The sequence below is a fragment of the Python bivittatus genome, unplaced genomic scaffold (assembly GCF_059951505.1).
Source record: "Python bivittatus isolate LINGU-HERP-01145 unplaced genomic scaffold, Pbiv_v1 ctg000440_np1212, whole genome shotgun sequence".
Lineage (NCBI taxonomy): Eukaryota > Metazoa > Chordata > Lepidosauria > Squamata > Pythonidae > Python > Python bivittatus.
Genome location: NW_028277063.1, coordinates 7,333,678 through 7,349,959, shown reverse-complemented (window position 1 = coordinate 7,349,959; position 16,282 = coordinate 7,333,678). Strand labels below are relative to the sequence as shown.

The 16,282-nt window shown below is 38.6% G+C and overlaps 1 protein-coding gene across 1 annotated transcript; it reads left to right on the top strand.

Moving 5' to 3' along the window:
• Window positions 1–3,547: 3,547 nt before the first annotated feature.
• Window positions 3,548–14,893, top strand: LOC148215722 (vomeronasal type-2 receptor 26-like). Its single transcript, XM_088142413.1, has 6 exons — window positions 3,548–3,555; window positions 4,246–4,537; window positions 6,864–7,724; window positions 8,195–8,422; window positions 9,063–9,189; window positions 13,983–14,893. The coding sequence occupies exons 1-6, from the start codon at window positions 3,548–3,550 to the stop codon at window positions 14,891–14,893; spliced, it is 2,427 nt and encodes an 808-aa protein (XP_087998539.1).
• The last annotated feature ends 1,389 nt before the right edge of the window (window positions 14,894–16,282 follow it).

Here is a 16,282-nt window from a genome sequence, read left to right as displayed (position 1 = left end):
TTTGAAATATGTGTGTCCATTCTCACATGAAGTTGGGAATTTGCAGGCATGAGTTGTGATGTAATTATAGAACTGCAAGCAAATTTAAGGATTGCTTGTGGGGTATTACCCTTTAACTGGGGCCAAACTACTTGTTCATAGGTAGCTTTTGACATTACACAAATTAATTTATTCTGTGCAAAATTAATGAATAAAATTCCCCTTCTCAATGAGTCTCTGACCCAAAGCACCTTCTTTAAGTTGAAGTGTAACCTAACACACCTCAAAGATTTTGTTGTTGAACTCGGTATGTAGGAAAGGAAAAGGCAACACTCCACTGAACAAGCAATTTACCTTTTTTGATGCAAAACGGGATGAGGGAGAGAAAGAGCCTCAGTTTCAGTTTCTCAACAGGAAAAAGAAATGAAGACCAGAATAACAAGGAGTGGGGTGGGATGAAAAGGTTTTATCATGCTAATGGCTCTTAAATGTTCTCAAGCCCTTCAAACTGTTTTTCCTCTGAAGTCCAAACTGGAAGGAAAATGAGGAGTCTGAATCCTGGGGCTTAGGAAGGGTGCTCTCTTCAGGGTAGAATCCAGGTTTGGCCAGGAAACAAGGATTAGCACAACAAGCACTGACAAGTAATTGATTGCCAAGCAGTGTTCCCCCTTCCACCCATGAGAAGGTCCAGCATATCTCACAGAATCAGTGATATATTGGGTAGGAATCACCAATAGCAAGCAACAGGAGCCACAAATGAAAGATTTGCCCATTTGTCATCTTTCACAAATGAAAGATTTTCACAGCTGAAGATATGGAGAAGTTTGGTATTAGCTATGCCAATGTTCTAGGAGGAGGTAGGATAGTTATGTCCTCCACTCAGAGAACAAAGAACAAAGAAATCTCCCTCTTGTTTTGTGAAAGATAGCTCGCAGCTGCAAAGAGAGGCTCCATTCCAGCTTGGTAGATGCACAGAAGAAAACTTTCTAGTACTGCAGTGGAGGCAAGATGTATCCCAAGCCATGTACTTTGCTTCTGCAAGCTGCCCTGGGGATTCCTTTAATGTTTCCATGTCCCTCTGAACACTCATGAAATTGAGGGCATTGCCCAATAGTAAAGGCCACCAAAGTAGCCCCTAAGGAAGTTCTATGCTTACCTGAAACTTCCTGTCCAAGCAAAATGGGAACAATAGATTATATTGTGCATGTATGTCTAAACAGACACAAGCCCTATTCTTTTATTTTTCTACCCTTGGATCTGAAAGAAAAAAACTAAGTTTATAATGCATAATTCCAAAGTTCAAGTTTGTCACATCTTGTAGCTCTTGTTAAATCCAATCACTTCAGTCAAAATCTTTGTCTATTTGTTTTTCATCATGCTGCCACAAGCGGTGGGTTGGGAGGAACTATGAAAGTATGATAGATCTTTGAATGTGTTGGTGTGTGCACAGCATGGCTACTCCCTGAGCCTCCTTCTCAGCTTTCCTACTCCCTGGACTAAGGAATCTCTCCTGTAATGGTCTTTTCTTGTTATCCATATTCCCAGGGTCTCTTAGACATTCAATCACAGCTGGCATCAAGTGCCACTACTCCACATGCAAGCAGGTATGACACCTTCTTTGTGCAGCTGAGTCAAAGGTGCCAGTCGGGTTTGCTGCTTCTATATCATTCCTACACTACCCAACCCAATTGCTGGGTGTTGGTGGAGTTGCCCCAAGTTGTAATGTTGGTGGACTTCAACATACTTTCCCTTGGTAAGTGGTCTGGACTGATCCAGCATTCTATGTACACTTGACAACCATCAACTCACCCAACGTATTAAGGGCCCTACACATATGAGAGGATACACACAATATCTAATTCCTTCTTGGGGACTATGTTACATGAACTTTACCCCTTGACATGCAGATCACTCTGACTGCTGTGGAGTTTTGAGATGTGGCTTATCTCCCTAGAGGAAAGGACCTATTAAAACAGTCCACCTTGATGGATTCTGTGCGTATTCCAAGGACTCTTAAGGTTTTTCCTGAGCATCTGATGGGCTTTTCATTTGTGACTCTGGTCATCCACTGGAATAAAGGGACATTCAGAGTGGTAAACTGGATTGAATCAGAGTGGCCTCTCAGATCCACTCCAGCCCCTTGGTTTCCTTACTCTAGAGGTCAGGGAGATAAAGAAACCAAGAGTGCCACTTGAAGAAGACTTGTCTTAAGTCTCACCAAACACTGGTACAATTGCATGTGTGAGTATGTTGCCTTTAAATCTGAGGCATTCCGAGTGGCATGGAGCTGAAGACCTATTCCCTGAATTTGGGGGAGAAAACCATTTTACCTTTGCAAAGGTGGCTTCTTAGCCTACCTGAAAATATGTAATTCATAAGTAATTCAGGCAAAGCAAAAAGCGTTTGTTAAGGGGGGGTCAAGTCTTTTTACAGGGTACAGAAACAAATGATACATACATTCAATATATGAGATACGTCAGAAAGCAAGTAATCAAACAGTAAAAGACATTGATTACATATGAGAACTGACCAATAGAAAACATTGATTCCAGATAATATTTCACAAGTGACAAAGGTATGGATTATGTCACTCCCTTTCCCAGCCTGGTCTGTATCTTTAAAACTTGCAAGTATAGTCAAGGATTTTCAGAATATGCTCTGTATTGTTTAGTTGCTGAAAAGGCAAGTTTTCAAATATACCAAAAGAAATGGCCTTGGCCCAGAAGAAAAAAATGTTTTCCTAAAGTTAAAAAAAAGGCCTAGTTTGCCATGTTAAAAAATGCTAATATCACCTTTTTAAAATGCTATTAATGAAGCCTAAAATTACAGGTAACAAGTATACAGTCATAATTACAGCAGCAAAAGAGAAATCTTTGGCCACCCGTATAGGGTTGGTTGAATGCCACCCAGCTGTCTTGTTGAAGGTGATTCATTCCCTTCTAGGATTTCAGATTAAGCAGTAATTTGGACTAAATAGTTTATAACTCCATGCCATTTATTCCTGTTTAAGCAGAAATGTTTCATATTTATATTACAATAAATCATTTGACAGTCCCTCAATTCTGTAAAGTTCAGGTCTGGCCAAACTAATTCTTCAATCATCCAAGTTTGGCTCATATTATCAGCAAGTCAGCTTCAGAATACCACCTCAAACAAACCCATGAAAATCTCAACCACATCTCTTGACATCATCACTTTGCCTACTATCACCATTAAGCTGTTCCCAAAATATGAATGTGGCCTTCAATCACTCAAATATTCCTCATTCCTGATCTAAGTCAAAGGTCCTACTTCCTATAAGAATAGGAGAGAAAAAAATAGTTCAACTGTGAAAAACAGAATTTCACTAGGCACTTCCCTAGGGAACTGAACTCCAGCTTAATGATTACCCTTCTGTTTGTGCACCTAAGTTACTATTTTTAATTCTACCATTTCTCAAAATCCCTCTAGATTTCAGTACCCATTAGAAAAGCTAATAATAATAAAAAAAGACCTATATAGGATTTGCTTCTCTTTCTTTTTCTTGAAATATTAATATCATTTAGTGCTGTGGAAAAAGGGCAAGATTATGGACAGGTAAGGATCCACAATTCTGATCCTGGATAAATTATCATTCATGTTAGACAGTGTTGATCACAGAAATGTCAATTGTCATGACATAGGAACAAACAGAGCATCTTTGAAATCTGTCCTTGTAATGGGGATGGCAATTTTACTGGTCTGGCTGCTAGTGCTACTTCCTCATGTGGGGTGCAAAACTCATGGGTGCAACATTCTTCATCCATATCCTCCATATCACAAGAACCATCATCCAGGAGACATTATGGTTGGAGGCATTTCTTCTCAAGTTGCTCCAATCTCTAACGAACACACCTTCAAAGATCATCCCCCACCGATATTACCGGAACAACATGTGTAAGGAATGGAATTATTATTTGTTTACATTTTCACACATTTCTGATTGCTGAAATAACTCATCATATCTGTGCCATCAAAGAATAATAGCTGATTGACTGGGGTGAATTTAAGTAGGTGTTAAGAAAAGCAGAGAACATACTGTGTGGAAAACAAAGTGGAGAAGCATTATACAGTTGTAGATATATACATATTAATTCTTCCTACAGAAAGAAGATAACTTATAGTGGCAGAGATATGGGACAACTTGGTGAAACTAGCCTGCTGAATATACCTATATTTATAACTACTGATTAGAAAGTAAGAACTGGTAGAGTATCCTTCTGATGTGCAATGCAACTCTCATTGCAGTGCAGTTCCTAAGAATTACCAGCACATCCTGGCTTTGGCATTTGCAGTCAAGGAAATCAATGAAAACCCACAAATCTTACCCAACCTCACCTTGGGCTTCCGTATTTATGATAGCTATAACAATGCTCAAAGGACCTATCAGGCCACCATGCTACTTCTATCAGCAGCTGAGAGACTGGTCCCAAACTACCTATGTAACATCCAGAATAATATCATAGCTGTTATTGGAGGTCTGGATGCCCAGATCTCCCTTCAGATGGCAACTATCTTGGATATCTGTAAGATTCCACAGGTAAGGCATCATTTGCATGTAAATTTCATGCTACTTTTTTTGTCCTGCTTTCACAATACAATTTCATATTGCAATGTTAAGTCTATTCAAGTAGCACAGATCAAAAATAACGCCCCTGAAATTTCTAGAGTCAATACTCAGAAATGATCCATTTAGCATGCAATCCTGTGTCCATTTATATGGAACTAAGGCCCTTGAACTTAGCAGAATGTTCATATCACTAAAGGCACATAAGAGTTTTCTTATAGGCTCTTTAAGTTTTGCATGATTTAATTCTTTTTTACCAGACATAGGGCTCATAAATCCCAGTTCTTTCATTTATTGCAAGTTCTTCATTTAAGTTGGGGGGATGTTATTTCTTACTTTTGGTAAATAACTGTTTCCTTATGGATAACCTTATAGAGTGAATCCAAAGTAGGTGGCTTGCTCGAAACAAACATCTTGATGAAACTAAAATGGTATGTAAAGTTTGTAGTTCACTGACTTGTTCAATAAGATAAAAACTACAGTGGTGGTAGATCTTTTGGGGCATAATTAATCCTGTAATTTTTCAGTCAAATAGTTTCAAAGTTTTCTCTGTAATACATTTTTGGTACATCCCTTCTATACCTGTTTTAAGACAGTAAGGAGTGGGGAGAGGAAAACCGTGCAGCAATCTACAATTCTACAATTTATGAAGAAATTATGCTGAAATCATGCAAAACTGTCCTGCCTCAACTAAAACATAAAACCTTTCAAGAATTCTTTGAAAAATAAGCTGTTATACTAAAGATTTAAGAGGTGCTTACACCTATGCTGACCCACTTCTTAGAACAACTAGTTGGAAGAACAGACAGTTCTGGGAATAAAACCTTCTTATTCTGAGAACTGTGTACAGTATTATTCCAATTGCATAGATAATACATTATGATCAAAAGTTATCGGGAGGCATTAGTGTAATAGCAAGAATAGCCTCTCAAGCTCATTACAAGAGTAGAGAGAGAGAAATGGAAGACGGAGAACAGGACTATTTTAGTATAGAGCAGCCTTTTTTCAACCTTTTGATCCTGAAGGAACCCTTGAAATATTTTTCAGGCCTTGGGGAACTCCTGCACTTTGAACTATTATTATATTTCTTTCATGTGTACGCCTGTATATATGCATTAACAGTGTTCTTAAACTAAAAATAAAGGATGAAACTTACCTTTTTAATGTGACACCTGTGCCTATGTTTTGCTGCACAAATACTCAATTCTAGGCTGAAGGTGAGATAAGCACACACAGATTTCATCTCCAACTGAAATAAGACAATTTCTGTTTTTGCCTTTGATGTTTGTTAAATAAGAAAAAGCTCGCTCACACGTGTGAGAAGTTGAAAACTGCAGCAAAATGTTCAATGCCTTCCTATGAATGGCGGGATACTCTTCTTTCACAGAAATGCAGAACTTGTCCATGGGCAGATCAGTGAATCTAATCAAGAGTGTATGATCAGACTGCATCTCACAAAGTTCTTCCTCTACCTTCAAAGTGAAGTTCTCAGGCTGAGCAGAAGATGCAGAGAAAGGATCCCTCACCCAGTTATATATCTGTGTTGAAAGGGAGGAAAAGTACTAATCAGTTTTGTTCTGCAGTACTTCCAGGTGATTTTCAATTAGATTTGAGACTTTCTGGTATCCTTCCTCACTCTCACTCTTCATTGTTAAGTCAGACTTTTTTTGAGACCGTTGATGTCCCAATGCAGGGAAATGCCTGAGAAGATTTAAATTCTTCATTATCATTATCATAATTAAACTTATTGGTGTTGTTTCTTCCAGAATCCTCCTCTTCTCTCTCACACCTCCTCTTCAAAAATCATCACATTGAACACTCACACGAGTGAATAAATATGTACAAAATTTATTTAAAATAACGGGATAAAAAAATGACAGGGAAATGGCAGGGAAAAGATGCGGGAGGGAGAGAAGTTGGACAAGTCCATTAATTTCTTGAAAAATGCATTTCTTCCTCCCCTTCCTTCAATATATTCCTCCCTTCCTGAAATATAGCATTTACCTGTTAAAAATGGTCTCCCCCTATCTCATGTCAAAAGTTAAGAACAGATTCAACCAAATAAATGCAGTCCTATAGCGCACTACCAGTGAAAGAGTTGTAACTAGATTTTTTGTTCAGTCTCTGCTTATCACTGTGAGAACACACTGCCCGAATTAGAAATATTTTTAAACAAATCATCAACTCTCAGGAAACCCCTAGTAATCTCTGTTATTAATTCAATATGTATTGATCACTATGAACACTTGAAAGTGTTATCTAGATGTTGCTCTTTTGTTCTTTCCCTGCTTCTCTCTAGCTCATTTATGGCCCTGCTCCATTCATGAATGACAAAACTCCAGGCCTTCCCTTTTACCAGGTGGTTCCCCCAGAAGCTCTTCAGCACAGAGGGATTGTCTCGCTGCTCCTGCATTTTAATTGGACATGGATTGGGATCCTGATCATGGACAATGACCAGGGAGAAAAATTTATACAAAGAGTGATTCCTCTTTTTTCCAAAAATGGGGTTTGTGCTTCTTTCATTCAACGATTGCAGAAATTAACTGATTTCACTAGACTTGATGGCATGCTTGAGCAGGGGGCAAAAATCTATGATGATATCATGAATGGTAAAGCTAATGTATTGGTGTTCAATGGAGAATCCTTTGCTATGGGCTATTTGTTATGGCTGCAGTATATTCCAAATATAGAAGAGGTGAGAAGTAAACCAAAAGGTATTGTGTGGATAATGACAGCACAGATGGAGTTCAATTTAATCCCTTTTCAACGTGCTTGGGATATCAAAATAATTGATGGGGCCCTCTTCTTCACAGTGCACTCCACTGCTCTACCAGAGTTCAGATCATTTGCTGGGAAACTAAGCCCCTTCAACGCAAAGGAAGATGGGTTTGTCAGACAGTTCTGGCAAAATGCCTTTGATTGTGTATTCCCAGATATAATTATGAGTGATGTGGAGGAGAATATTTGCAATGGAAAAGAGAATTTGGGGAGCCTTCCTGGGACCTTTTTTGAAATGGACATGACTGGCCACAGCTACAGCATTTACAATGCTATTTATGCCATAGCTCATGCCTTACATGCGCTTTCCTCCTCTAGAAATTCCAAGAAATCAAGGATGGATAGAATAGGAAGGAAGATTCATAGTCAAGACTTCTGGCAGGTAATAGACCAAATTCCTTAATTTGCTTGTGTCCATTCCCTTAATCCATCATATAGTATATCATATATTCCATCTACAGTATATCCATGTTCTACATGTAACTGTAGAAAGCTTCCTTCCCTCCTGAATCTCCCATAGAAATACATCTGTCTATGCATGATTGAATTATTGTTTGACTCCAAAAGTCAGAAAATGTCTAAATATTTTTCTTGTAAGTATGACTCAAGCTATCTGGGAAAAGGTGTACATTATGGGAATTCATTCAATCCATCTCTTTTTTGACCAACAATAGTTTGGTTTCTCCCACTAATCCTTTAATTCATATTCCATCTCCTCTTTAATTGCAATATAATGAGAAGGAAAATGCCTAGAAGGCAACTTATGTGTCTGCTTTTCTGTTCTGAAAATTATCATCATGGAGACTGGAAATTTAGTCTTTCCAAACTCTTGCATTTTTCTTTTCCATTTAGCTCCACTACTTCCTGAGAGGTGTTACTTTTAACAATAGTGCTCAGGAACAGATTTCCTTTGACCAGAATGGGATTGTAGCAATTGGATTTGATATTATCAACTTGATTGCTTTCCCAAACAAATCTTTTCTTCGTGTGAAAGTTGGGAACGTGGATCATCTAGCTCATCCAGATAAAACATTCACCATCCATGATGAGATCATTACATGGCACAGCTGGTTTAACCAGGTAAGATTTAATTACTCTCCCTGGTTATGAACTAACACTGTTTTTCTAATCTGTATGAAAATTCTTTCTGTTGTGCTTTAGTAAATTCTTACCGAAAGTTATTTCCCCATAAGCAATTTGTAGAGATCATCATCATGTCTGATCATCTGTGGCATAAAGATGACCCATTAACAACTTTTGGGGTGAATTCATGGGGCACCATGTCCTCCAGATGCAATCTGTCTCATCCCCAGGCCACCATGGACCAAGGCTGCACCTATCCTTAGCTCTTCTGGTTTTAAGTCAGTGCTTTCCGTCTTTTCCTGATACTAATAGGTGGTCTTTATTAATCGATCAAGCTATTAATTGGAGGCACTACTAGATTCAAGGCATTTAATTGACTGAGCATTACATTGTTACTATTACAGCTGAAAAGTTATTTCTAACTTTTCTATTATTCCTATGATTAAATTCCGAAAATGCCCATCACAAACTCTGATCATTTCCTATGTATGTGCCCATTGAATCGAAAATCTTCATTATACCTACTCCAGAATATAATTCTCCTCAGGTACAAAATTTGGAAATAAGCAAATAAATAAAATCTGCCATTTGGGGAAAAAAATCTTCTTTCTTCTCCATATTCTTCTTTAATTTCTAGGTTCAACCCATTTCTGTCTGCAGTGAGAGCTGTTATCCTGGTTTCAGCAAGGAAGTGCGAGAAGGGGAGCCGTTTTGCTGCTATGACTGTATCCTGTGCCCAGAAGGGAGAATCTCAACTGAGAAAGGTATGAAAATATTCATTTTCTCCCATGTAAACAACTTCACTGAATAAAACATATGCTACACTGAATAATTCAATGTAGTACAAGGCTCTGATATTTTGAGAAGGCACTTTTGAAAGCTGGCAATTGGTAGCTTTTGGACAGTGCAGTGTTCAAGCATACAATGTTAATTAAAATATGGTGACTGTTTCCTGATCTTTTTTTAAAAAAAATATTTTTCTTTTTTCTTTAACATCTGGGAAATTATGAAATATAACTGCAAAACTGCATGTATTTTTAATATTGTTTAATTCAGCTGTAATGGTAACTTCAGGGACTGAGAGAGATTAATATTCTGTCCACCTGCACATTCCTTAGCTATCACAGAACAGTAATTAATTTTTTTTAAAAACTAGTAAACTAGTAAAAAAGTCTCTACCATACTAAGCTGAGAGTTAAATTGGGTTCTGAAGTGAAACTAATCCAGTTGCTGAAGTTTCTGTACCTTTATTCTAGGAAATGTCCATAAATATTATAAATGGAAATAAATGTTTGTTTGTTCTTGATTTATCTGAGTAAATCCACCCAATTAATATAATATTTTGAGTAAATTCAAGGTGGGTAGGTTTTAGAGTATAGAGTTTTCAAACCTAAATAATGAGATCGTGGTCAGAAAAGTGAAAGAATAAGACATGGCAATTTTGGCCAGGAAGGAAAAGACTAATAATAATAATACCCCAGTGAGGCACTAACTTGATGCAGTTGTGGGGCTTGCATGCTCTGAGGAGAATGAGAGCTTTCCCAGAGGTTCAACCATACTGGACAGGTCTCCTCAGAGGTGCCAGACAACCGGTGCCTCACCCATAAACAATATGATGAGACATAGCTTACAGAAACCTATACCAGTTCAGTTGTTGCCCAGGTCAACAAGGAACACACTAGGTGTTCTAGTTCCTGGATATCTGGTGACAAGTGGGCTACAGGACTCAGGACTATTGGCTGAGCAACCAAGGCTAGCAGCTGCAGGACTACTGGAAGAAACATTGCTTACCCATCACAAATATACAAAGTCTGAAAACAACGAAATAATGATCTGCTATTACAAATCAACCTGAATGAGAAGAGGATATCTGAAAAGAATCCACCAGCCCTGGAAACAACAAAATCCAGAATCAGAAATAAGAGAACAGAGGCTAGCAGATCAATGTCAATTTATAATATGAAATAAAGTATTCAGAGAACTAGAAATGGAAGAACTGCAAAGGTGTACCCAGGGCAAAGGAATTGAAGCCTTACCAGAAGCAGTTCAAACAGTAGAGGCAAACCAGGGGGAGTTGGCAATAGAGGAAGCCAGTATCACTATTGAACCATTTTTATTCACAAACCAGGCACCCTCCCCTCTGCCTTCTCCTCAGAAAGAACAAAACTCTCTAACTGAAAAACAAGAGGAACTGAAATAAAGAATAACTGAGCTTCTAGAACAGCACAAAACAACAGATGCATTGGAGCCTTTTAAAAAAAACAGCTAGCACAAGTATTAAAAGATGCTGAGCACCAGCTCACTTCAAGAAACAAGCAACTGATGTACAGCATAGCTGCAGTCATAACTCTTCCCATCTGAGCAGAAAGGAAACTGCCCAAACAGCAGAGGAACAAAAGATCAGTTCTTAACTGACAAGACAATTTTGGAAAACTGAAAGAGAAGAAAGACCAACTTGAATGTAGCTTGGATTGATTACAAGAAGACATTCAACTCCCTGCCACATGATTGAATAATCAAGTGCCTAGAAATAGCAGGAGTCAGTGGAAACATTAGAAGCTTTGTGCAAAGATCAATGGCACAATAGAAGACATAGTTGCTGGTCAATAGACTGGGAGAGGTTAACATCAAGAGAGGAATCTTTCAAGAAGACTCACTATCACTGCTACTGTTTATCACTGAATTCATTCCTCTGTCAACAATACCAAACAAGTCAAGCCATGGCTATCAAACTTCAAAAACATCTGCCACCTTTTCCCACCTCCTTTAAATGGATGATCTGAAGCTGTATGGAAAAACACCATCTGAAATAGAATCGCTGCTCAACACTGTCCAAATATACAGCCAAGATATTGCAATGGAGGTTTGGACTGGACAAATGTGCCATCCTTACCATCAACAGGGGAAAAATAGTGAAAACTAAAGGAATCAAGTTGCCCTATAGAAATAACATCAAGAGTCTGGGTGAAGAAGATCACTATAAATACTTGAGCATCTTTCAAGCTGACAACATCAAGCACATTGTAGTCAAAAAGAAGGTTAATAGTAAATATATAATGAGAGTGAAGAAGATCTTAAAGTCCAAACTCAGTGGAGGAAATACCATCAAGGTGATTAACACCTGGACAATTCCAGCATTAGGTACACAGCTGGAATAGTGGACTGGACTCAAGCAGAAGTAGAAGCCCTGGATAGGAACACCAGAAAAATAATGACAATGATTGGCAGTGTCTAAGAGCAGGAAAGTGGAAGAATGAGACAGAGGGGCTAATTCTGGCTGCACAAGACCAAGCCTTAAGAACAAATGCATACAAAGCCAGAATTGAGAAGACAGCAACAGACAGCAAATGCTGCCTCTGCAAAGAAGCTAAAGAAACAGTGGACCACCTAGTCAGCTGCTGCAAGAAGATCGCACAGGTTGACTACAAACAATGGCATGACAAAGTAGCAAGAATGGTGCATTGGGATATCTGCAAGAAATACCATTTGCCTGCAAGCAGGAACTGGTGAGACCACAGAATAGATAAAGTAACAGAAAATGAAGAAGCAAAAGTACTCTGGGACTTTAGAATTCAGACAGACAAGCATCTGCCACATAACACCCCAGACTTAACAATTGTTGGTAAGAAAGACAAACAAATCTGGATAGTGGACATTGCAATACCTGGAGCCAGCAGAATAGAAGAGAAAGAACTGGAGAAAATTACAAAATACAAAGACCTGCAAATAGACATAGAATGACTGTGGCAAAAGAAAGCAAAGATAGTACCATTAGTAATAGGTTCCCTGGGTGCAATTCCAAAACATCTGGATCACCACTTGAACACCATCGGCATTGGCAAAATCACCATCAGTCAGTTGCAAAAGTCAGCTTTACTTGGAACAGCTTGCATCCTGCGATGATACCTTTAACACCATCTCATTTTCCATCTGAGGTTCTGAATAGGGTTGTATTTCCCCTCTCTCACAGAATTGGTACACAATTTGGGGATCCTCCTGGATTCATAGCTTCTGCTTGAAAAGCAGGTGACAACTATGGCCCAGAAGGCTTTTACCCAGATTCATCTGCCCTTTCCTGAATCAGGACTCCCTTCATACAATCATTCATGCTTGAATCATCTTGTGTGTTAAATATCACAATGTGCTGTATATGGGACTGCCATTGAAGGCTGCTTGGAAGCTGCAGCTGATCCAGAATGCAGCAGCATAGGCATAGTATGGAAAGGAAGAATAACACTTTCACTGCACAGGTTGAATTAGCTATCCGTAAGCTTCCAGGTACAATTCAAAGTTCTCGTTTTTACCTATAAAACCCTTCATGGTATTGGCCTGGATAGCTGAGGGAATACCCATCTGTCATTATTACTGCATCTGCTAATATCCAACAGAATGGGCATATTCCAGGTCACATCTTTAAAACAGGGCCATCTGATGGGACATAGGAGTTGTGCCTTTTCTATCACAGCAGTTGTCCTCTAAAATACAATATACCCACAGGTTTGGTGGCCCTAACTCTGCTGTCCTTTAAATGGGTCTTGAAGGTTGGGTTTTTCTCCAGGGTCCCCAAAATACTCAGCTCTCTCTTTATATAATAACGTAAGCAAAGGCATGCTCTTATACACATCTTTTTCAACAAACAATCATTCATCACAAAATACCACATACTATCCACTACCTTACTATCAGCATTTATCCACTTTGACATTTCTCCATTCATTTTCCCTTCTTTTGTAAGCATTCTTCCAAGGGGCACAAAATCATCTCTTTGCCCTCATGTTTTGCTATTTTATATATAATATGCAAATATTCACCTAATCTTCCCTGTCAAGGACAACTATAAAAATTAATTTTCAGATCTGTACTCCTTCTCGCATGATACAATCTATCCAAGATTCACTGCCAATCATTCAAGCTGTCAACCAACAAAATAGCCTCACCTGTAAATAAAAGAATAGAAGTTCATTATTATTCATAATGAAACTTACATCTTGGCTTCCCTGTACATATGCATCAGCTCCACTCCACAGGACCAGACTCTCTTCATGATATATCTTCTGTCTATTAGTTTCACAGAAATATATTTTTCTGTCTGTTATTTTCTTTAATTTCATTCATTAATTCATAACCTTTTCCATTTGCAAATCCTACATTCCAAGTCACAATCTTCCATATGCACAATGGTATAAGACCCTAAACCTAACTGATCAGCATTAGTTATGCACTGGAAATACTTTTTTATTATTATTATATCTTTACAATGACTATGGTTTGCATTTCCCATCACTCATATACATTTAAGTACAGTACATACATTAATATCAGTTAAATATAATATTAATGTTAATATTAAATTAAATTTTAATAAAATATCTAACAGTATTAAATTCAAGAAACAAAACTTGCATGACAATTAAATTTGGCAGGGACCTTGGGTTTTTGGAGAGTTAATATATCCTACTCATAAAACCTAGTTGCTTTTGATACTATGTTTATGCCATGTTGAACAGATATATACAGTGCTTAAGAAAATAACATTGCATCCTTTCTTCTTTTCCAGACACCAATGAGTGTTCTAAATGCAAAGACAAATACTATCCAAACAAGAGACAAGATTTCTGTATGCCCAAAATTGTCAGTTTCTTGTCTTATGAAGAACCTTTAGGGATCAGTTTAGCCTGTCTTGCACATTCTCTTTCTTTGACTACAGTTCTTGTGCTTGGAGCATTTCTGAGGCACCACAACACTCCCATTGTTGTAGCCAACAACCAGGACCTGACCTACACTCTCCTCATCACCCTCCTGCTCTGCTTCCTTTCGGCACTCCTATTCATTGGCACCCCAGGAAAATGGACCTGTCTCCTCCGACAAACAACTTTTGGCATGGTCTTCTCGGTGGCTGTTTCTTCAGTCTTGGCAAAAACCATCACAGTGGTTCTGGCTTTTATGGCCACCAAACCAGGATCCAGGATGAGGAAATGGGTGAGGAAAAGGTTAACCAATTCCATTGTTGTTTCCTGCTCCCTGATCCAAGCATGCATCTGTATTTTGTGGCTGGCAATGGCTCCCCCATTCCCAGATGTTGATATCATCTCAGTGACTGAAGAAATTATCCTACAATGTAATGAAGGCTCTGTGACCATGTTTTATTGTGTGCTTGGCTATATGGGCTTCCTGGCTCTTATCAGCTTCACCACAGCTTTTCTTGCCAGGAAATTACCTGACAGTTTCAATGAAGCCAAGTTCATCACCTTCAGCATGTTGGTCTTTTGCAGTGTTTGGCTGTCCTTTGTCCCAGCATACCTGAGCTCCAAGGGGAAATACATGGTGGCTGTGGAGATCTTCTCCATCTTAGCCTCAGGTGCTGGGCTTCTGGGCTGCATCTTTTTCCCCAAATGTTACATCATTGTGTTTCGGCCAGACCTGAACAATAAACAACAACTAATAATAAAACAACATCAAGAAAAATAAATCTCTGCATCTTTTGTTAAATTTCTACATGTAGCCTTCTTCTTTAGAATAGCTAATGAGAATAGTTGGTTTATTAATAGTCTCTTCTGCCTTTGTCAAAAGTTTGTAATCTATATTTCTGCATGCATAAGTATATGCAGTGTACAATATTCACAAAAATATCCCTCTTAGATCCTGATTTATAAAATGTTTTAGATTTTTTTTCCTTCCTTTATTATTTATATAAATAATTCAAGGCAGCAAACATACTTAATAACCCTTCTTCCTCTTATTATCCCACAAAAACAACCCTGAGAATGAAACTCTTAGCAATCTCAGTGACTGTTGTCAGTGTAGGGTCATGTACCACCTCTCTGGACTAGTTCATAAACCAATTGGTGGTATATCAAGATATGTGGTTAAATCTTGAAGAAGGCCAATGGATAAGTGCTCTTGTATTTTCAGGGGTCAGTTAGTGGCTGGAAGAGTACACCCTAGGTGGTGGGCTTATCTGAAGGGGAGAGCAAAAATCCAAAGAATGTCAAGAACAACCTGTGGTCAACAGATCCCATAGTTAACCATGAGGGTTAGAAATAAAAGTCCAAATCACATCTTCTGAGTGGGTGGCCTTCAAATTAGTGCAAAGGATTTGAGATCTGACTGGATGTTTATTCCTATACTAACATTTCCAAACATTCCCTGTCAACTATGAAGTACATCTAGCATGCCTAGAATTGAATAAATATAGACAATCTCATCATGTTTGTCCTGGTGGTCAGAGACAGCCTGACAGCTTGACTTGTTGCTCAGCAACAGATCAGAGTCTTTTTTCTATATGCAGTGGTCAGGAGGATGTGGCATCTTGCTCTCAGATTCAAAGATGCTGCCAACCATTATCAGTCACTTAGCTACAGCTGCACCCTTGCTACAACTTCAAACAGAAATGCAAATGCAAATGGATCCCTGGCCTACAACTGTGCATCACCTAGCTCTACAGATGGGTCAGAATATTCCGCCCATATAGTTCCTGCCCCACCCCCCAGTAGGAGAGCAAGCTGCGCTTGCAACTATGGCAGCCATAATCTGGGACATTGGCCACTGTAGTCTAGGATCTGATAATTGATTAAGACATCTGTGTTAGCCTATAAACTATTAATGGTAACTATTAAACATCAAATGGTTATTCGGTTGTCACTGATGCCATTAACCTCAAAAGTTATTTAATAAATTGCATTGATTGGACGCTAATTGTAGTTTCATTTTTGGACTCCCCGAATGTGTAAGTCTCCTTAAACATCCATAGCATTTGATGCCATTTCTACTGTCACTGTAGAAGACCCTAGTTCATTACTGAAGTGGAGAATGGGGACAATACCTTTATTTGAAATGTGTGTCCATTCTCACATGAAG

Coding starts and splice junctions, on each gene's coding strand:
- LOC148215722 (XM_088142413.1), top strand. Junction 7,725..8,194: donor ATAGTCAAGACTTCTGGCAG/GTAATAGACCAA, acceptor TTTTCCATTTAG/CTCCACTACTTCCTGAGAGG. Junction 9,190..13,982: donor GAGAATCTCAACTGAGAAAG/GTATGAAAATAT, acceptor CTTCTTTTCCAG/ACACCAATGAGTGTTCTAAA.